This window comes from Rhea americana, unplaced genomic scaffold (assembly GCF_003343005.1).
Source record: "Rhea americana isolate MKP2758 unplaced genomic scaffold, rheAme1 scaffold_371, whole genome shotgun sequence".
Classification (NCBI taxonomy): domain Eukaryota; kingdom Metazoa; phylum Chordata; class Aves; order Rheiformes; family Rheidae; genus Rhea; species Rhea americana.
In genome coordinates, this window is record NW_028186503.1 from 6965 (window position 1) to 29753 (window position 22789).

Genomic DNA, 22789 nt, shown 5'->3' on the forward strand with positions numbered 1-22789 from the left:
CAGCCTTGTGTACTAGTGCCATGGGCTGATGCCTACCTGAAAGCATTGCTCAGATAAGTGAGAGTTCAGCTGCTCTGACTAGGCTAATCYGATATGGGCTGAGAAACATAGAAGTGCTAGATGAACATTGCCGCATAACTCAGCTTCACAGTTTGACAACACAGTTGGGGTGGGAGACCAGAGGTTGGTGGTGATTCTGGTGTCAGTCATTAATTGGCCTTTATATTAAGCGAATCTAAGAGAAAGTCAGGGACAGTCACTTGGAGCTACGTGATTAATGAGGCCATTGGCAGCCATACTGACAATCAAATTTAGATGGAAAACAATAGCTTCTTTAGCCAGGGGAAGGGGAACTCCATATGCAAATATCCAACACCATGTAGAAGTGTAAGTCCACAGTATGCAGTGGCCAGGCCAGCACCTCACATGTCAGGAGTGACTGGCCGGTTCTCCTGGGTCCATGGTGTCAGTTTAACGTGAATCAGAGGAGGGGGGACCTTGACTCGTATGTGTGAGAGCGTGAGCATGCACGAGAGAGAGAGAGAGAGAGAGAGAGAAGAAAGCTTACAACAGGAATTGCTATTCTCCTGCTCTATCCTACCTACTTAGTAAATACATTTTAGATTATACATCAGAGTGGTGGCACTGTTCTTGCATCCACTTCATCCAGAATTCCCCTGAGACAACTAGGTTCACACTTTGTGCTATGAGATATTTTAGTCAAGGCCCACGATACCTGACTGACATTACAACCTAGCAATTTCATGTCAGGATTTCAGAAAGTAAATCACCACCTCTTAAAGCTTAGCAAATTGCTCTGAACTCCATTCCCAACATGTTCTGTAGACTAATTTTAATCTCCTTCCCAGAGTTTCCCCCTATTTTGCTCTTTAAATAGAAGAATCCTTTTACATTTACATTCYGTGCCTCACTCAGAGCTCCTTGGAAGCAAGGGATCTGCCTTCATACTAGATCCACCAGCTTCACTGCATGGAACATTTTGAAGCCGATATAAGCTGTTGAAACCTGAGGATGCACTAGTATACAGGTTTACGATTAAAATGTGCCATTCTAAATCAGCACACGCAACACTCACGTTAGAACCTTGATGATTACAGGGATTTCTCTGATCAGCGAGTTCACATCTGGACCAAAGGCTCACTTAGTTATGTAACAGCCAGGCAAGGACTTAACTGGAGGACAGATATTACAGTCTGGTAAGAGAATACCTCTCTAGCCGATGCTTGCAGAAAGCTTGCAAAAACAYCATCTTTAAAATATGATGCAAGCCAAAACTGGCAGAGAAATGTTATCACATCATCTACTTCCAGACTTGCATTTTTGCCATGAAATGACACAGCTGAGRTACACTGCCACTCTTACGCTTTTGGAAGGCTCTGCTGCATTGGGGAAGGCATTAATTGAAATGTTGAAGCATTATTACCATGCCTCACAATAAGAAAATATCCTTTCCTGAAGAAAGTTCTTGCCAGCAGGTTGAGGTAAGTGATTATCCCTCTCTTTTCAGTACTTGTGATACTGTGCAGTCTAGTTTTGTGGTTCCCTGTATGAAAAAAGTCATTGAGTTAGTGGAGCAAGACCAGCAAAAGGCCATCAAGATGGCTGGGAGACCTGAACACAGGACATAAGAGGCGAAGTGAAATGTTTTTTTCCTCTTGGCTGAGGGAAGGTTTAATTTCTGTCTTCAGCTTCCTAATAGAAGAATACATAGGAGTTGGAGCCAGACTCTCCTGAGGTGTACTTCGATAGGACATGGGGCAACAGACACAAAGAYACTGCGAAAAAAATTCCAATTAGATATCAGAGGGAAAAAAAAATGACTATGAGGGTAGTCAGACACTGGAATGAGTTAGCCAGAGCGGTTAGAGGATATCCTCAAAGATATTTGAAACTCAACCAGACAAGGCCCTGAGCAACCTGTTGTAGACTGGCCCTCCTCTGACCAGGGTGTTGTACCAGATAACCTCGAGAGGCCCCTTCCAACTGAAATTATTCTCGGATTCATATTCTACAACTCTGTGTTTAACTATGTAGAATACCTTAAGCCAGCAAAAGTTCAGGATTGTTAAAAGGTGAAATCAAGATCTTCAGTAGGCCAATGATTATTTTAAAAGTTATTCTAGCACCATAGTTTGGTAAGTCTAAGGAAATAATGTCAAAGATATAGTTAGGAGCTCAGAAACACACTTTGGCTTGCATTTTACTGAGCCCCATTTGCACTACGTTTCATGTATACTAAAAACCCTTTTGACAGACATGCTTTCAGCATCACACCCACACTAGTGCAACAGCGTGCCTGAGCTTGGTGCCTGCAGCAGTTTCTCCACTACCACAGCAGCGTGTGTAGCTTCCCACACCACTAAGCCACATTTGCATTTGTATATTCCAAAAAAATCAAGGCAGTGAGATAGAGTCATTAATAAAGTTTCTGTACCTTCCAAACAGCACTTGATTAAATCCTGTCTGCATTAACTTCTGTAAGAATTCAGTGTTCAGTTGTTTTTGTATTATTCCCATTGTAAAACTTTCTTTTTCCAGATTTCACACACTATATATTTCTGATCTTTTTCAAACCTCACAAACCAAAATGCAGCACTCTCATATTTTCTTTCACTTAATTCTGACCTGCTGGCAGAAATAACATAGTCACAGATTCCAGATTGCAAGCAGTATTTGTTTTCAAAGAGTTCAAGCAAACAAACTGAAAATAGGAAGATAAAATAAATCCATGTTCTTTTTATCAGAGAAAATACCAGGATGCTGTTTTAAATCTACTGGGAAAAAAAAAAAAGAAAAAGAAAAAAAAGAAAGAAAAAAAAGAGAAAAAAGAACAAATAACTTACGTACTCCGACAGAGGCTGGTGTTAGGAAGTGACTGGGAAGATGCTGACACCATCAGGCACCAACACAGTGATGCCAGGATGCTCTGTCTGTATCAAGTGTTCCCCTGCTATCGGGGAAAGTGCCCTCCGTTCCTTCCTGGTCACCTCCTCCAGACCATGGCAGCAGGTTTCACTTGTGTTGTGTAGTCAAAACTACAGATGTAGGGGTTTGTCCTGATTTAGACTGTGAAGATCAAGTGCAGAGCTGCTTGATAGGCACTCCTAGAGAGACTCAATTATAGCATTTGCATTCCATATACCCCTTTCCTGTTCCTTTTTGCCATGCTATTCTCCATGCTATTTCCCTTCCAAATAAACATTCTGCCCTTAGTTGTTTTTTTCCCATTAGTTCCAGTTTTGCTACATCCGTACCTAGGTTTGGCATTTCTGATGCCACTACCCAGCTAATCTTGACCATGAGTGATATTACTGAAATGATTACGTAGGCAATTGCTGGCCATAGAAGATTTTGCTCCCCAAAAGGTCCCCAGTGATCCCCCTCAGTTTTCTGTGAATTCCAGCTCTCATATAACTCTTAAACACCTGTGAAATCCAGCCATTCCTTGCAACACTATCAGTAACTTTTGTCAGCTTCTTGCATTTTTTTTCTGTAATATCCAGYAATACTCCTTTTTACCAGGTAAGATCTGAAGGCTGCTTGTATAACTGTAGCGGCTTTGCTTAGTTTGCTTAATTGTCTCCTCACAGTCATCCCACGGTAAGCAGACTGCAAGACTAACACAGCAGCCTTTCTTTTTAGATAAAGCACAYGTTGGGTTTTTTTCCTACAGTAAGATCTGAAGTACCTCTGAATCACTACAGTTGCTTGTCTTAGTTTCTTGAATCTTTGTTGATTTAAATGCATTCTGTAATAGGACTGAATAATTGTTGCAAGATTATGCTTCTTTTGAATTTGCCTTCTCTCAGTTTTCCCTCTCCATAGGGCCTGGAGACATACTACACAGTTACGCAGCTCAACATACTCTTGCCGTTGTTTCCGTCCCGTAACTCTGGCTCTGTAATGCTGCTGGAGAGTTAGCGCAGCATGGCGGGTAAGTCTGAATCTTTTCCGAGCCATAAATCTTCTGAAGGCAGACTGTAATGCAGTCGCAGCAACGTGCTGCCTTTGAATCTCTTTTCGTACTTTCCAACCACGAAAAGCTGCCTGTAAAGAAAGCACGGYTGCTCTAGTGGTTAAGAAGCTGAGTCGTTGCCTGTTACCAATCTTGCTGATTCTGTACCACCTCTGAATCACAACGGAGGCTTGAATCATTGCCTGAAATTTCATTCTCGCAGCATGAGCCCTAAAAGCAGTCTGAACTGTAATAGCAGCTATGTATTTAAGTTTAAAAGCTTTGCAATAGGAAATAGACAATAGCAGCAAGACGTATCCTCTGGAAGGAGGAAGCTGCTTTTCTAGAAGCGACATATGCCTTATAGCATGCCTTACAGACGCAGCATATTTAATCTCTTTGCTTCTCTTTACTTGTTGTTATCTCATGTGACTGCAATGTAATAACAGATTGTTTAATGCATAGAAATCTTAGTTTCTCTGGTTTCATTCTCTGAACATCACAAGCTGCTTTTGTCTGGCTGTGTTGCGTACACGTTTTCATGCCTTTAAAAGCAGCTTCGAGAACTATTAAAATTATTAAAATTGGGTTTGACCTTTGCTAACATATTTCCAACTCCATGGTTGAGCAGCAGCAGATACTGAAAGCTTACAGGTGAATCTATTAATAGGAATAAAGAAAATAATACTCAATGTGACTATTCAGTTCATGTCATTTGCTGACTTGCACATTAGTTACTTTGCRTAGAAAGAATATTTGAAACATCTGGCAAACAGCAGAATCTCTCTTTCAGATATTTCTCCTAAAAACTAATGCCTGCAGCAGGAAACAGTGTTGGTCACAGAAAAAGGCAGAGTAAATTCACATACCTCCAAGACATCTGTGCCACAAAAACTGTGAATGACAACATTAGTTCAATTAGTCATGGTCTTAGAAAAAGAACTTGTAAGGCCCATGGGATCAATACTGTCAAGCAACTTCCCCCATAGCAGTGCTGTACCTAGTAATAGCCTGTTCTGAGTGGCTTGACAGTAGGCTATTCCTGCTGCAGTCTGTTGGGGATATTGAGGACGTGCTGACTTAGTTACTCAACTAATATCCTCTCATGATGACTCATCATATCTGAAGTGCTTTAAGTGGCTTTTGAGTCCAGAAGAAAATTCTCAACATACGCTCACCACCATTGCTGGCTTCAATCAAACACACTGCYATTGACGTTATTTAGAGATCCATTCCAGCATCTAATAAACACTCTTCACATTTCAGGGAAAGAATTTTATCTTATCTCTTTCACAGACACAGGGATAATTAGGAAGTAAAAACTCAGATACTGAGACAAATTTCTACATGTTTTAACTTCAGAACAAACAGTTTACAGATATATAACAAGCTTAGATGGCAACTATGAAGGTTACAATGCTCAATAGACCACAATTTACTGGTTAAAATCTTAACAAATATCATTTTGCTTAACTAAGTTCTTACATTAGTTAATTGAGCAAGACTTACCGGTTCACATTCTAAATATCATTGTTCATTCAATGACCTAAAAATAAATACTATACTAAACACAAAGTTGACATCTACTTGTCACAAATAAGTTCATTATACTAAATTGTTTTATCTCACTGCTATTCATCTTCATTATTTTACATACCACCTTACAAAGCTGTGCTTGATCATATCTTATAAAAGTATGCTGGAATGCTACTGTAAATAACTTTTACATCAATCTTTTTTTCCCCAAATGATCAACTGGGTTTTGATTAAAGAAGGAAATGTCTATTTCTTGAATGCCTTAATTTCTTTGTTCTTTCATTTATTCACATAGCACTCAAAAAAGCACTGTAAAATCATCAAAAGAGCATACATGCAACAATGTCACTGAAAATGAGATTTAGAGATAAAAAACAGAAGAGAGACTTTAGAGTGACTCTTTTATTATTCATAGTCAATGAATGAATGTGACGCAAACATTCTCCATATTCCTGGGATTTTCTTCAGATCTTCAGCCACACAATGTGTTCACTGGCAGAGCCCCAACAGTACTAATATTTTAGGGTCATAGAAAGTTATATAAAGTAACTGGACTGGGCACTTTTTAATAGCTGAAATGCTCTCAATTAGCAAAACCAAGATGTTTGCTTATTTTGTTAAAGAATAATAAACAATTTAATTATTGAGAGCAATTTGCATATCTGGGGGTTTAAAATGTCTTAAGAGATCCAGTAAATGCAATCTTTTCTTTAATATTTTATCTTTTTCCTGTCCCTTGAGTCATTTCCTTTGGAAACTTCTTACCTGTGAAAGGAGACATGGCTGCTGTTAAGATGTACAACAAAAATAGGCCTCTCTCTCATAAAATTAGACTTTACATTCCCTTTGAAGGGCATGAAATTACCTAACTTTTAATGTAGCTATATGTTCTAATTGCAAGAACACCTGTGCTAACACAGCCACCAAAGTCAAAATCTTCACATCACAGAAGACTACATGCTCAGCATCTTCTTACCTTGTCACTTTACTCAAGTCCTCCAGTCTGTGATGTATCCTCAAATTTAGCACTCTAAGCCTTATAGTACTCCTTTGTGTTACTTTTTTTCCCATACTGTATCCCAACATTACACTGTGCTCCTGCATTCCCAGCCCTCATCCCACATAACACTTTCTCACATCCCCGCACCTTCAGCTTGGATCTAACAATCTCCTGAAAATCTATTTCTCAAAGCTGATTGTAGTGATCTTGAAAATGTGAGGCTATCTTAATTCAGCTGCTGATTACAGAAAAAGAGCATGTACATACCTTTTCCATGAATATGGACTTATTTTCCTCTTTCAACACACCTTGGATACACCAGCTGTCCTTTCTTACACTGCACTTGAAATAAAGTTGTACCAGATTCTACTCCAAAATGATTTTGTTTACAGTAAAATCCAACAAAATCCCCATGGTAAAAATAAACTTGATTTGCATAAAACCTTTCCAGCACCACATTATTTTTCTCCATGTCATTTTTTGACAAAACACAAGGCTCTAAAGGAAAGAGAAATATTTAATGCTAATACATTCATTATTTTTGAAATTGCATCATTTTGACTAAGGTCTATATACAATTTTGATTATTCTCTATTGTCTTAATATACAGGGAATCACTATATTTTTGAATACTGCAGACATATATCAGATACGTTTATGAAGAAAAGCCTAACAAGCTTACACTTGCTTCTGTTACAACTTTCTAACTGAAAAAAATGAAGTTGAGATCTTAAACTTCTAGCTGCCAGCACTCAATTTACAAATGCTAAGTATCTGAATTATAGACAGAAATAAATCACAATTCTTATTTATCTTATCACCTACCTATACAAACTGGTGGTGAAGTCCACTGTCCTTCAGAACAGTAGATCCTCTCAGATCCTTGCAAGAAATAATAGTCAGAGCAGCTATACTGAAGTGAAGAACCACTGTCATACTCGGTCAGGGGTGGGAGGGTAAGAGCTCCATTCTCAATAGAAGGTGGAGAGCCACATTTTTCCATAGGAGCTAGAATAATAACATTAAAAATGTTTGAGAAATATTCAGCATAAGAAACTAGCAAGTCAGCAGCTTTAAATTCTTATCAACACTAGATAATTGACAGTGATAAGTGTATTCTTATAGTATTGCGTTGTCTCAAATCAGAATGCAGTCTCCTATTTAATTTTAACCATAAGACAATCCATTGTTAACTTTTTAAAGCTATGTTTCTACAAAGGTTCAAATTTCCTGCACTTGGAGGCCTGCTCCTGCCTCCCTCATACAGCATTCCCCATTAAAGGGAGATGAACTGGTCTCTACGCTCAGATATTTAAAAATATACTTGTATCATGCAAGCTGATTTTTGAATCCTAAACTTCTTAACAATGGATTTTTGGCCTCTACTGCTGAAACAAATATTCCTAAATAGGTCCAAGACTGATGAATTAAAGTGACAACCAAAAAGTAGTTAGTGTTTTACCTTTTGCAATGCATTTTGGATATTTCAGTCTTCCATGGTTACACTGTGTCCTTCTAGGAGATGAGATTGTAGTTTGGGGAAAACTGTATCCTTGTTTACATTCAAACTCTATTAGGTCACCGTGTAGGAAAATTAATTCTTCCTGTCTCCATTTTAGCTCTATGTTGTTACTGTTCATTTTAGTTGCATCAAGAGTGCATGGTTCTAGGATATAAAAGTCTACTTCAATAAAAAACAGTTTCATATGATTCCTTAACTTCCTTATATGGGAGTTAAAAGGGGAAAGACAAATCTAAATTAACAATTTAAAAAGCATTTAGTATTCTACAAGGAAATGAATGTATAGACATGTATATAAAGAAAGGGACTGGCATAACAAATAATACATGTTAAATCACAGGAATCAAGTACTTCTGACAAAATCATGTTTCTACAAATATTTGTAAACATATTGTAACTTGGATTTACTGTTGAAGAAGAAAATAACTTGTTTACTGTAACTGGAAAAGTGTTTTTACAATGAAGAGAATCATCCTTCAAAATTAATAGGTTTGGCTGAAGCAGCTTGGTAAGCACTTCTAGGTTTAAAATATTAACCTAAGTCTAAACTATTAAGGAAGTGTTTTGACGCTGATTAAAGTATTTTGAGTTCTTACAAAATCTTTTTGAAAGTTTTGTGGTTTTCTTTGGGCTTTTTCAGGTTACTCCAAGTCAATATTTTTTGATTGTTTGTTGACTGGTTTCTAAGAAAATGTAATGTCATGATCACATCAAGAAACCTACCTTTCTGCTAGTTATTTACCTCATAAGCTTTTGAAACCACTGTTCAACTTCAATAAAGCCTCACAGAGGGACAGTCATAAAAATAATTAAATTTCCACAAGTTCCTTGAAAATCATTGCCTGAGAGAGCCCCTTATTAATGTTTTGCTGAAGGAAAGGCAAGGAGAAATCAGCTGCTACGCATTCTAATAACAGCACCATAACAGCAGATCAACATTGGTATTGTTTCAAACTAATTACAGTATGTACTGTTTTTTGCCTGGTCAGGTGGAAGTTGAAAAGAAATCTAATGGAAACCATGGAGAGGATGATGTGGTTATTTGGATGTTTAGGAGACAAATAAAATGTTCATAGAAAACAAGTCTTCACTAGTTCACAGAATCCAGAATGAGATGATAGATATAAGAACACAAAATAAAAGCAAAGGCTGGAGGTTCTAAAACGAAAGCCAAACTGTCATTATAATCATACCTGAAATAGCCACCGTGGCAATAGCTGTAATCATTTCTTCTAAATATCTTTGGAAGGACAGGAAGAAATCCACTGAACTAAGGACACAGAGACTTAAGAAATCAGAAAATCTCCCTGGATAATAGGTATAGTTTAATTCTAGAACATCTCACTCAGGAAAACAGAGGAATCTATTTGACTGGGTACTTGTAAGAACAARTCAGAGGGACATCTAGCAGGAGTGACCTAGTTATACTTGATTTTGCTTCCCTCTCATGTTTCTGAAACCTTTGTTAACTCAAATGAAAGAGAAAACAGTCATGAAAGGAGTATCTTAAAGGTAAGACTGGAAAGGACCTTTTATATCATGTGTGTCAAAACCTTTTCTTTTTTCCTTGCAAGACTTACCTAAGCAAGTTGGTTGTTGTGTCCAGTTTCCCTGCTCACAGTAAACAGTACTAGGTCCATCCAATAAATGGTAGCGCTGGCAACTGTATTCTACTGAGGAACCATTTTCGTAACTTGTCAACAATGGGCTAAGAAGGATACCATTTCTAATCACAGGTAGAGAAGTACAGTTTTGCTGCCTTTCTAAGACATGATCAGGAGATAGGTAATTAGATTTTTAAAACAATATTGACCCAAGTGATAGCGTCAGAATGGCAACAGACTAGGAGCAAAAAACTTGTATACAAATAAAGTGTATTCTAAGTCTTTCAAGACTCAAAACCAGAGACTGTACATTTCCCTTACTGAATTGCAGACAGGCATTGTCCCTCTATACTCTATATCCACTCTTGATTCTTGCTAGTTTACACTGAATATAGATTATTTGTTTTTCTGTAAGGAGATTGTCTTCAGTTGTTGCTTGAAGTGCTTAGCTCATTATAGAGTTCACAATAAACAAAATAAATCTTAGTGAAACTACTAAACAAAGGATCAACAAAACACTCCTGAATTTGCATGTTTAGGCAACACTAACAGAAGAGATACAAAATGACTGAAAGTAAATGCTAATAAATGAAGTAATCAAAATTGGAAATACAGTACTGGCTTATAGAAGTAATTCACAATCACTAGCACAAGTGACCGTGGTCTTTGATCCAGTCAATCTGACTGCTACCTTACTGTCTGTAGCATATGCAGATACTTTCAAGAGTAAGGAACTGTACTAGAGCAAAAAGAGTAGTAAGAGCAGCCATAAAACACCTATAATAGCAGTAGAGAGAATTGAATTTCTTGTTAAATAGAAAAGCAATGTTCACTTACTCGTATCTTCACCATGATGTGTTTTGTTTGCCCTTATTGATGTATCTACCTTGAGTGATGGTGGTGGTTCAGATTCCCATTTATCCATAGTTCCTAAAACCACAGCAGAAATTTAGAAACTGCTTTCTCAAAAAAAAAAAAAAAAAAAAAAAAAAAAAAAAAAAGTTTTCTCTATCAAAACAGATATAAACTTTGTTGCTTTGTAAGATGTAATAAAAATGGTATTCCAGGGGAAAAAACACAAAATATAGGTTTCATATGAATTCATCTAGGTCATCCTATCTCTTAAATTGTGAACAATGGACTGTCTGCAAGTTATACAGCACTTTTCCTCTCAAGTATTTAATAGAGGAGGAGATAAACAGTTTTATGGATATGGAAATTAAGGCTCTTGAGAAAATCAAGATATTTGAAGACTTGTTTCTATTCAGGCCCCAGTCTTCACAAAACTACTAACCAATACAAATGGGSGGTGATGTCCATTTTCCTTTTTCACATTGAATTTCTCCTGTGCCTCTCATTTCAAAGTTACTCTGACACTGTATATGAACTCTGTCTCCATTATGATACGTTCTTAAAACTGTGGTGATGTGGGCATGAGGAGGAAGAGGTGGAGGAGGGCATTTATTTCTTAGATCTGAAAATAAAAAATATGCATATTGTTTGCTCAAATAATAGAATTTTAGTTAAGCTATCAAAACAGCATGCAAGTTTCACTAAGCAAAACCACGKACACAATTCATTTTGCTTTACAGTCTACCCTTCAGAAGACATTTTTGGCTGATCCAAAGTAATCATTTAGCTTCATTTCCTCACCAAAATGAAGATCCAGAACAAAAATTGATTTTACTTTCAACATATGGAAAACAGAGGAAATGCACTATTACACTATTATAAATAAACTCGTAACKTTTGCGCAAAAACTCAGTAAGGTATCCAGGAGATTTTGGTGTTATCTATTTGTAGAATATTTTGATGTTGATGCTTAAGAAGTTAATGCTTATTCATCACTTCTAATTYTACAGAAGCAGCTGTAATTATACCCAATTTCCTGTCCCAAACTGAAGTGAAGTTTGCGATCAGTGCATCTATCCTCAAAACTAGATTTAGATCATGTCCTCATTCTCCTGAGCATCCAACCTTCCCTATGCTCTCTTAGGAAAAATTATTGCTTTCTCCTAAAAATAAATATATGATTGTGGTCCCATTTCAAGTTATGTGCTGGACAGGTTCTACTGCATTTAAACTATTTTCCAAGAAAAGAATAGAATTTCTTCTTTTAACTCAGTCATGCAGTTTCCTACAAGATTAGCTATAAAGAAATTATAAAACATCTATTTTACTGAAAACTGTGCTTAAAATACCAGCATTTTAAGGGCTAAATATACTTTCCTCCTTTTTTAACAGAAAACTAAGCATTAAGCCTGTAAGTTAATGAGTTTGTTTAATAATGAACTTAATGCTGCAATAAATGTTCCCTATTCTGACTATTCACATAATAAAACCTAGATGCTCCACCCTGAGTATCATTAGATCATTCTGTGAACAAAGTTAGAAGTGCATAGAATTTCACAAATTCAGTCACATTTAATTTATGCTATTCTATAATTTTATACCTATAATATAAATTTAGGTTAAAGTAAGAAATATGATGGATTCTCTCACCCTCCGGCCATAAACACCCAGTGCACCTCGCACAAAAAGCAGAGAATTTCTTACTATGGGGCAGAGAAAGATCTTAAGGCTCAGAAGTAATCTTCCTCAATAGAACAAGGTCCAGATAAGATAATGACCCACAACTATCAAGGTATGTTACAATATTATAAATGCTAAGCTAGCCTAAATGCTCATTTCTAGCCTTTGCTGCTGTGTACTATAACTTCAAAGTTCTGTCTCAGAATCTCCAGAATCCCTTCTTTGGGGAAGCATTAGTAATTGCTAAATGCATGTTGCTGACCTCAATATGACCATTCTAGCTATTTCTGTTGAAAACATATACAATTTGGTGAGGCCGTAAAACTCTTAGAACTACTGTATACCCAAGCTCAGGAGAAACTTTTTATTATTTTTTTATTATTAATGTGATCTGAAGAGACACATTCCCACCTCTCACAGCTCCTAAAACACGCTTGCTTAATCTCTCACATCGTCTGAACATGGCTTTACAGGGACTTGAACAGGGTAGAACAACTTCCCTGCTATTGTTGCTTCCTGCTTCTTCAGGGCACAACAGTAATACACAGAGGAGTGCCAGCAGACAGTGTCTGCCGTTGTTAGAGGTCCACTGCTGACACAATGGTACAGGCAGAAGTGGATGAATTCCAGTTGTCATCGCTTCCTCTTTGCTATCTTGGCTTCACGGTCTTCCGCTAACTCTTGATTTTTATTTAGGTTGTAAATGAGTACAGAATTGTCTTATGAACACACAATAAAAACCAAAAAAACCCAAAACATTTAATGAAAAAAATGGTGCTGATCTTTAACTACAAATTTTACATATTATAATGGCATATATAAGGTACCTTCACATACTGGTGGGGCTGGATACCATCCAAAATAATAACATTGAATTAGGTCAGATTCACTGAAAGAATAATTTTCCTCACAGAAAAAGTGAACTACRTCTCCCTCCTCATAGATTTTCTTCACAGGATAGAAACCTCCGTGTTCTATTGCACTCAAAGAGCAGTAAGTTGTTTCTAGGAAGAGAAAATACAACAAGGAAAAGCATTTGATGAAGGTATTTGGTTTTTTTCCCAGTAGTCTATAAAAACAAATCTGTAAATTTTTGTTCAGTTGGAGAATAAGTCACGTTTGTACAGAGTTATTTTCAAGCCCATCACATACTAGTGCAGTTTGGAGTAAGGRACCACCCATGTGTTAGACATACTGCTTCTTCTGTCGTCTTTCCTCCGGCAGTATGATATCCCTCATCACATTTATATAGCAGCGTTTCATTCACTTGGAGCTCTTCCTGTGTTGTAAAGTAGTATCCATAATGTAAACTGGGTACTCGACAGGAATCTTAAACAAAACATGCATAATATTTAGACAAAATGAACAGAAGAGTCATTCACGTAAGATTTTCCTTAGATTCACCTGAAAAGCGGTCATATCTGAGGAAAAAATCTTTGCAAAAAATGAAAAATTAAAAATGCAATACTTTGGATAAGTTTTCCAGTTTYCATTCTGGAACAAATGTGGATGGAAATGGATTTATTTGAAACAATATAATTTTATTTATACAGATTATTTCTATATACTATTTTATTTATACCAGTTCACAAGACAAGCAGCTTGTGAAATCTGACTTCATCCCACAAGCAACAGCCTTCAAATGGTAACCTAACATAGGCAGCTTGGCCCTACGAGTATAGCAAGGAGAGTAGAATTATAAAGAAAGAGAGGAATATAAATTATATAGAGAATTATAAAAAGAGGAATGCAAGATTATACCAATTTTTTTAGTACAGCTTGGCTGGGAGGACCATCCTCCAGGATGGCATTGTACTGTTCCTTCAGTACCACCACGTGGAGTGTAGTAGCCTGGATTACATTTGTATTGCAGTTTCTCCTGTAGTTTGAAGTAGACTTCTGTACCATAAAAAATGCCATTTTCCAAAAGAGGTTTGTTACATTTTTCTAAATGAAAGGAGAAAACTTGGTTAGAATGAAAGAATTAGCAGAATATTTTCATTCTCTGAAAAAATTTAGAGTACCTAGAGAAGCAAGAGAAGGGGACTTTCAACTAACTTCCTGAACTAACCTTATTGTCCTGTTGAAGAATTTCTAATACAATTGCTAAATAAATACCTTAAATGCTAATAACATGGAACAAACCACCAAGGAAGCCAGAGCCAGGAATACAATTTTCCCAAAATGAACCTTTCCTAGCTGGAGTCCTTATAAAAACATGTATGGTAAGAGCCCTTAAAATGTATATATTATTGTAAAAGTGTTTCATATATAAGCATATAGAGTTTATATAGATAAAGGACTGATTCCTCTTTGTTCTCTTAACTTAAACATTTTATCCCTTTTGTTCTGCAGCTTCTGTTCCATACGTTCAAGGAAATTCAGATTTAAAAAAACAAAACAAAACAAAAAGCCCACTTTTCTGCTAGAAGCAATACTGAAATTGATAAAATAAACTCACTGTAGCATTGTGGCATTGRAGACCATCCTTTTACTGTACAAGTTATTCTTCCATCTTGACTCCCAGTTTCAGTTGTATAACCAGCTACACAAGAATARGAAAGCTTTTTTCCCTTACGCATAGGGAAATAGTAACTTTTGAAATTATAGTAGTACTGAGCAATCTTCCCATTTTCTATATGTGGTAAATCACAAGGTTTATCTACAAACAGATAAAAGCACTTTTCACTATCACCCCATATATGAATTTTTGTGTGTGTATTAATTTGTTTAAAGTTAGTTGGTTTGATTCAGGCTTTCAAACAAGGTGAATGAAATTGTGAATGCTTACAAGATCATGATTCTTCTAAGGTTGCATGCTTATTCTAATTTGTTTTTTTAAAACTCATCCTAGGCAAGAAGTCTTAAAGACTCATTCAAATTATTCAATTATTCAATTTAATTTTCAATTCAAATTATTAGAATTATGAAATAAGGCTAGGTCCAGGGAACACTATGTTGCCTGGTAGGCATATAAAAGGATAATAGAAAGCTTTAAAAGGAGTCGTGCTAAACACGATGCTAAGGCTTTAAAAACAAACAAGCAAGCAAGCAAACTCCACAACACTCCTGTTTGGATTTCTTATGTGGATTTTCCTCAAAGTCTCTCCAATGGGCATCTAACCTGAAAAAATAAAAATTTAAAATCCAAATTGCTACCTATGAGTGTTAAACTGATCAAGCAGAACTTTCCCGAGAGGCTGGTACTGCTACATTTACCCTATGAACGTTAGGGAAAAAAAATAGTAAATATGGTCCCTTACTCAGTAGTCACAAGAATGTAATGCACAGCAGTTTTACTAAAGTGTCAGGATTTTTTTGTTGTTGTTGTTATAATCCCCTCCCTCGCACAGCCACTATATCATATCTGAATAAAAAACTCTGAAGGTCAGTTAAGATTTCCATGTAGTTAGAAGTCAAAAATGGCTGCTACCTAAAACCTTTAATGTTTGACTTTCCAAAGGGTATCAGTTTTGCCTGTTTTGCATAAGGCCAAAAGTCTAGCAAAGATAGTAGTTGCAACAAATATCCAAGCTGTTCAAGTTAAATATATTAGCAGATACAAATGAAATGCCAAAAGGAATACCTTTTCAATTAATGAATGCTTCCCCTCRTGAGCAGTCTTTGTGAACTTGCTTGCAGTTCAAATGATATGCAAGCTACATAAGCCCACGAATATAGAACAGTACTGAAAGAAGGCAGTAGAACACAGCACCAGGAGATGTGAAACATCACCCCAGGCTAGCTGCTGCAAGTTCCCATCTATTTCCCATTCTTCTATTATACGACAAGCCAACATGCTCCAGTTAGTCAAATACTTTAGTACATAGAATGCTTAGTAGTACCAAATTCCATTTGTACATGTAAAGAGCCTCAGAAAACTACTCAAGTACATTTCCAAAGAAACTATTTCTGAATAAAAGTCTGAACTTTTCATTTACACAAAATTTATGTATAAACTCATAGCTCTGATAAGCAGCAATAGTTGAATCACAATTATTAGCCACCTCGCAACAAAATTACATTTAAAATACTGTATTTATTCTTGGTGAAGATATGAAAGTCATTGCACTTCAGTTACTTAAGCTGCATGTTCTAGATTCAATATGCACTTAACGATAAGTTCAGCATTTTTACCTTCAGCAAAGAGTTTGCCTGAACTTGCCGTAACTAGCAAGAAAATCCAGCTTTTAAGTTTCATCTTCAATACTGTCTCCACCATTCAGTACTGTTTCCACCATTCTGTGAAAACTCACTAAGTATTACTTTAGTAAATAATTAACTGAATTTTCAAAGGTATTCATGAATACTTTTATATCRGTGATATTTTGCAAAACAAGTTATTTCACTGAAAACACTTTTCATGTATTTTAATTCTCCAAACATCCTAACCAGACTTTGCAGAGCTTTGCTTTTGTTTGGCATACCTTTCTATAGGAATTTTAAAGAATCAGTAAAGAAAATATTGTCTTACAGTGAAATCAGGCAACAAACTTACTGAAAAATTTATACTAACTACACACCATCCCCCCTAGAATCTCCTGGAGTTCCAAGTTTAAAGGGCATTCTGTTACCAGATCGTTTACCTTGGCTAAAATAAGAGGAAATAGAAAACTCCCTCTCCTGCTCATCCCCACTGAAATAACTTCATTGTATACTTTTTTTTTATTACTATTTTGCAAGCTCTTAAATTAAGAAAATAGTCACTGCTGTTGTCTGTCCACTAAGTTTTATGCTGTAAACTAGATCCCCTTTTTAAGCAAGAAAAAATAAATCTCATTCACTATACATCACCACCTAAAAAGACTCAAGTAAATTTTTAACCAACTGCTTGATGGCTGAAGCACGTTGATTTAGCAACATGCTCTGCCCTTGGGAAGAAAGGTTTCCAAATTTAGGAGTGGCTCTCGTTTTACTCTTCTGACTTTCTTGGACTTGCTCTAGGAAAATGCAGTTTTAAGGCACAAAAGAACAGAAGTTCAGGGTGGTGCGGTGATGAACGCACTGCTTTTTTGTATTTCTGACTGGATAGGAGGAAAGCCCTCGCAAGCTGCCACCTGTAAAATATACAAGTCAGAGATAGGAGGGACAGTGTGCTGATTTCAGTCTACACCTCTCCGCATCAGGCAAGTCTGCATAACAGCTGGCCCACACGAACTATTGTATTTAACAGAACTCAACAATATTTAATCAGTGAGGAACACCAGGCCACCTGCAAGATTATGGTTGTGTAATAACAATATATTAATGCACTAACGAGATTTCCAAGGATTTATGCCTTTATTGTACAATTGCTTTTAACAGTAGTACAAAATAGGATTTCAAAAGCTGCACACCATATAAAAAATAGTTACAAAAAGTTAATTGCAATTTGAAAAAACATTTTCTAAGAAAGCTTCTGACACTTGTTTCCTCTCCAGGTCATTTACCTGTCTGCTACATACATATTGTACAAGCGCATTTTCATATACATAATTTACATTTCAGTAGCAGGTAATACCAAGCGTATCCATCACCATCAGAATTGCTTGCAGAGGATCCACAATTTCTTGCATATTATCTTTCCTCAAAACCCAGTCTGGTTTGATTCTGTGGAAATATTAATGCCTTGTCATTAAAACAGTATTATTGCCATAGCAAAAACAGCAGATCAACTTTCRAGCTCTTACCTCGAAACTGTTTTTGTTCTTACAGGAGTTACAGGAACAAAGGAAGTTCCACTAATGCAAGTGTTTGCTTTTTGTTTCACAAGTGTTCTTTCAACATCCATTTTGTGTTTACGAGCTGTAAGTTTATAGAGGCTTTGAATGCAAGTAATTATTCTCGGTATGCTTCGAATTTCCTGAGAGGAGGTGAAAATAATACACAGTTAATACTACTAATTTAAAAAACTTAACAAATCAAGAATCCTATTTTATTCAGTGAAAATTGAACATTCATAATGTCAGCTGAGCTTATACACAAATATTATAATATTTCACAAATACAGTGAAATTTTAAAGCCAACACGCCTACTATCAGCAGTCTAATGCTATCAAAATGCTTAGCAATTAGTACACTATTTGCAGTTTCAGAAAACTCAAGAAGCTCTTGCTAGTCAAATTTTACTAATTTCTTGTTAGGACCAAATTTAGCACGTTATATCAGCATATGTCTCCAGTGAACAGTACAGAGACACAAATTAGCAGTTGTAGCTACCRTTATAGTAATTAAAGATTAAGACACTAGTTAGAGGTGAGTACATAACTGTACTGCTCAGCAGAGGAAAGACCTACCGCAGAAAGGAAATTTCTTTCTAAAGTAGGCTACGTCTACATTACAATAGGGTATGTCAACATGATGTCATGTCCAGTTTTACTGCATTTTTTTTTAATTAAAAATAAAAATTTTTAACTTCTCCTGAGCTGCAAGGGTAAACTCTTAGAAGTGGGAAAGGTTAATCAGCAACAAAAACATGTATCTAATGTAAGTAACTGGTAGAAAGTCATCTTCAAAAATCTGTGAAAGGTAAGGACTGAAAGGTCTTGCAAGGACTGCAGGTTCAAAACCCAAATGCTATTGAATAGCATCAACTGCCCTGGGTGACCAGGGCATACAAAACATAAAATAATGAGTGTTTTCCCCATCTTGGAAATGCATTTTGCATCAACCGAGTTTAGTCACAGTCAAGATTACAGCTATAATGAGTATTAGTGTGTGTATGGGAGGGAACCCATACATGTGAGAAGAAAATCAAAATACTGCTAAAAAACTATTAAAACAAAAATATTTATGTCTCACCAAAGCTCTCTTTGAGTCCTTTGAAAGGATGGCCAGCAAGCAACAGGTCTTTGTGAAAATACTTCCTCCTTTCTCTGAAATTTTGTCCCCAGCTTTCCCTCTGTACATTTGCAATAGGTCTAGTAATGTATCTATAGAATTTTCGACTTCATAAACTGCTTGAGTTGTTCTTTCATACTGTCATATGAGACACAAAAGAGGATATACAGGCAAATCTTAAAATTACACTTCAAATTAGAGGAAAAAAAACAAAAGACATAATCGCCTTATGACTAGTTTTGCAGTTGGTCTGACATCCAAGTGATTAAAAATCACTTTTTTATGTCACACTGTTGTGACAGTGCAATACCATGCAACTGTTAACAAACATGCATGTCATATCATTTTAAATTCATTCAGAACTTCTGTGGATAAACAAGAACTTCAATAAATCAAGCAGTCTATAGCATATAAATCTGCAGAAGCAAAACATTGAAATTACCTTTGAAACATTAAGTAGAACTTGAATTGAATATCTGATCACGTCCATACACGGAACACTGCGGTTGCAACTTCGTATCAAAACAAAAATAGTGAAGATTGCTTTGCTCTGGGCCATATTTTCACAGCAGAGTGGGGACAATCTGGTAACCACCTCTATAATAATTAAAAATACACACACACACACACACACACATATATATATATGTATATATATAAAGAAAACCCTGAAGCCTAAGCAATTTATTTTCCAAGTAATGAGGCTTTCTCTTATTTTTAAGTAGACCTGATAAAGTAGTAAATCACTAATTATTGATTTAAGCAAGTATTTCTAAACTGATCACCTTAATACTCAAGACTAAAATTTAACCAGACGAAACAATCCACAGACAACCTGTACTGTCAGAAAATTAAGGAATTCATGATACGTAGATAGCTGTCTTTTACACAAAAAACAGTATTTTCTAGATCTAGGCAGGTCAGGAAATCAAGATCAATCATGTAGACTACCTTACTCTGCAGAACTCTTTAAATATTGTTTTTAAATCAATAATCTGATATTAGTCTGGAAAAAAAAAGTTACACAAATTTTATACTCCCCAGTCCATTCACATTTCACAATCATAAAGGCATTACGAACTTTTCTCAGCTGAGAAGTTCCAGCCTCTGTCACGCTGGAACAATAAAATGGAATACTGACCTAGATGCTTTAATGCTGCAAGAATATAAGAAAGATGTTTGTATTTTAGAAGATATTCAATTGCAATTGCAGTTCTGTTRCATAATTTGTTTTCTTCTCTGCTCTTTTCATTAGCCTTTTCCAAACTACGTCTTAAAGCTTTAGTTTTTGCTGTGTCATTACTCTTTCTCCAAGAATATCCTCTCCACAATGCCTACAAAAAAAAGGAATTTCACAGAGAGAAAGAGAAGATTATGAACGTAAGTGACAGTATAGTAGAATTTCTGTTAAAGTTAAGAATTGGTTTTACACAAGTCTGATTATTTATTTTTAACTMATTAGTCAATAATCAGATTCAGTATTTAACCTTCCAGATACTGTATCTTTAAGGCAAAAGATCAAAACAAGCACACAAGTATATATGTGGCCCCATGCTCCCACCTTAAACAGCATCTGCTTACTATTACTTCATGATCTGTTGGCACTTAGCTTTGATGTTTAGAAGTAAGCCTGACTTAGCTTGTATCACAACTGATATCTTCACTGAAAAAAGTAAACGTTTTCCTCTCCCCTAAAACCCGTAAGAGAGAAAGTGTAAGCAAATTGCATATTTCTTATAAGTATTTACCTGCAATTTAATTATTCCAACTACAAATTTTCTGCTACGCCTGCAGACAAGGAACCTTCGTACATTTCGTTGAATTATGGTTGCTGCGTCACTTCTGCGCTTTAGCCAGACTCTAATCATTCCTTGTAATTGAATGATTCTTTGATAATCTCTTTGAAATCTTTTTTGCTGTACTTTTGCTCGGAACCATCTCTGTTTAAAATTAGAGGAGGTTGCTATTTATTTATTTAAAACTTTTCATTAATTCTCATTTCCCATCCTAAACCAGCATGGATAAAAGCTGAAAAACAATTTTGTTTTGACAGATACAGGTGCTAAATGTCACTAACTCTCAAATAATAATGATACAGCTCTGGTCTAGGGGTACCTGAAAGACAAGACTGCAACATGAGTTAGGGAAACAGTTKGGTCTTTTTCCTTTCTCATTTACCTCTTAAGAGTCACCACTCCGTTTCTCTCATTTTTCTGCTCCCTTTCTTCCCCTCTACACAGAAAGCAGCGAAACAGGGTAATGAATGCCAAATGAGGGCAAAGACCTCTTCCACTCATTTGCTGTTGTTTTAAGAGGAAGATACTACTAGGGAGAGATGACAGATTTGCATTTGGAGGAGGAAGGCAAAGTTTGCCATAATTTGCTAGATTAACTATCACATGTTTACATTAAAGATGCTGACTTATGCAGATTCCAGTACCACTGACAAGTCAGCAGGTGCTGGCTTGGGTAAGCAGATGCTCTATCTCAGAAGCCTTAAAAATTGTCATGTCCAATCTTTCTTACCTCTAGTGGGATGCAAAGAAGTAGGCCGAGACAACACTTGGATTCCTTTAGCAACCCTAAGAGTCTAAAGGGAGCACAAACCTTCACATTCGCTCTCAGCCTTAAAATGCTTAAACTTCCAGAGCCTGCTAAGATCCGCCCTAAATCTACTATGCTTAGCTGGGAATAAGCAGCATTATCTAATAAGTCATAGTCTTTGTATTTTGCATTTTCACATGTGAAAAATGTGGTGTCTGAGTGCAACAGTTTAGCAAACAAAAAATAAACTAAACTATGTTACACAATTGTTCATCCTTAATTAGGCTAACCTGTATTACTAGAACAGAAGAGATCTTGTTTTGCGCAAGTTTTAAGACAAGGTGAATTCTATATGCCCTTTGAATTTTAATTGCAGAAACATGATGATATGCAGCTGCTGTAAAGTAAAGTAACCTCTTGTTTTGTTTCTGTTCTGAAATCTGTAGAAGGAAAAGAGAACAAGGAACATAATTACTTTTCATATTCAGATATAATTATCATCTAGACAAAAAAAAGCACATTGAAACTATTAGAGGCTAAAGAATCATCTCTGAATTTGTTAGCTCACATCTAAGTAGGCTTCAATCCTCGGCCTAAAGCCTAAAGGGTAATACAGAGAAGTGACTGTAAGCAACAAGAGAGAACAGTAGCATTGTAAGAGTGTGTGAATAGAAGTAACAGTTGAGAGTAAGTCACAAAGATACCAGAATTACTAAAGCATTACGAGAAAGCAGTTAAAGTGTATTCTGATCTATACCGACCCACCCAATTCTCAAAGTAGTCAACAGAAACTTGAGTTCAACAACTAATCAGGTTCTYGTTTTCTTGCCAGCCACAAATAATGCCAATACTGCTCCGGACATATTTATTAGTGTGAAGTTTGATAAAGTAGTAAAATTTGAATTATACCAACCTTTTTTCTGACTAAATAACCTCGGATGAATGCTTGTAGTMTAATAACAGCCCTTCTAGTTTTGTTGTATTTTACAAACTGAAGCCTGCCTTCCTGCCAAGCCCGCAGATGTTTCTGGATGATGACAGCAGCAGCTTTTTGTTGAATAAATTTCCTTCTCTCCTTAAAGCCTCTGTATGTTGCTTGGATCAAACATGCAGCTTGAAGTTTCTAAAAAGGATTTTAGAGGGTGCATTGATACTTAATACTTAGTGTATTCCTGCTGCAATCACAATACATTTAAATTTTAGGTCTGGTGATTTTTTTCCCCTATCATGAGAAAAAGACACTACCAAAGATCAAA

General features: G+C 36.2%; 3 protein-coding genes across 3 annotated transcripts in view; all 3 read right to left on the reverse strand.

The window, feature by feature from the left end:
- Positions 1 to 3477: 3477 nt before the first annotated feature.
- LOC146591415 (uncharacterized) lies at positions 3478 to 4332 on the reverse strand. The gene has a single exon (XM_085312945.1). It carries the CDS (start codon positions 4330 to 4332, stop codon positions 3478 to 3480), a length of 855 nt encoding a protein of 284 aa, XP_085169071.1.
- Positions 4333 to 6706: 2374 nt separating this feature from the next.
- Positions 6707 to 16371, reverse strand: F13B (coagulation factor XIII B chain). The gene is made up of 11 exons (XM_085312948.1): positions 16308 to 16371; positions 14632 to 14832; positions 13932 to 14117; positions 13323 to 13499; positions 12998 to 13174; positions 10933 to 11112; positions 10476 to 10568; positions 9615 to 9797; positions 7975 to 8178; positions 7338 to 7520; positions 6707 to 7010 (listed from the first exon to the last, which is right to left on the reverse strand). The coding sequence occupies exons 1-11, from the start codon at positions 16369 to 16371 to the stop codon at positions 6799 to 6801; spliced, it is 1860 nt and encodes a 619-aa protein (XP_085169074.1). The 3' UTR covers positions 6707 to 6798.
- Positions 16372 to 17431: 1060 nt separating this feature from the next.
- The window catches only part of ASPM (assembly factor for spindle microtubules), a 31080-nt gene continuing 25722 nt past the window's right edge, over positions 17432 to 22789 (reverse strand). Inside the window, exons 22-29 of the mRNA XM_085312950.1 lie at positions 22447 to 22656; positions 21824 to 21973; positions 20738 to 20929; positions 20131 to 20323; positions 19432 to 19586; positions 18951 to 19127; positions 17840 to 18012; positions 17432 to 17759 (exon numbers count right to left, since the gene is read on the reverse strand). Coding sequence (XP_085169076.1) covers positions 17654 to 17759; positions 17840 to 18012; positions 18951 to 19127; positions 19432 to 19586; positions 20131 to 20323; positions 20738 to 20929; positions 21824 to 21973; positions 22447 to 22656 — 1356 coding nt within the window. The 3' untranslated portion in view covers positions 17432 to 17653. The remainder of the gene's footprint in view (positions 17760 to 17839; positions 18013 to 18950; positions 19128 to 19431; positions 19587 to 20130; positions 20324 to 20737; positions 20930 to 21823; positions 21974 to 22446; positions 22657 to 22789) is intronic.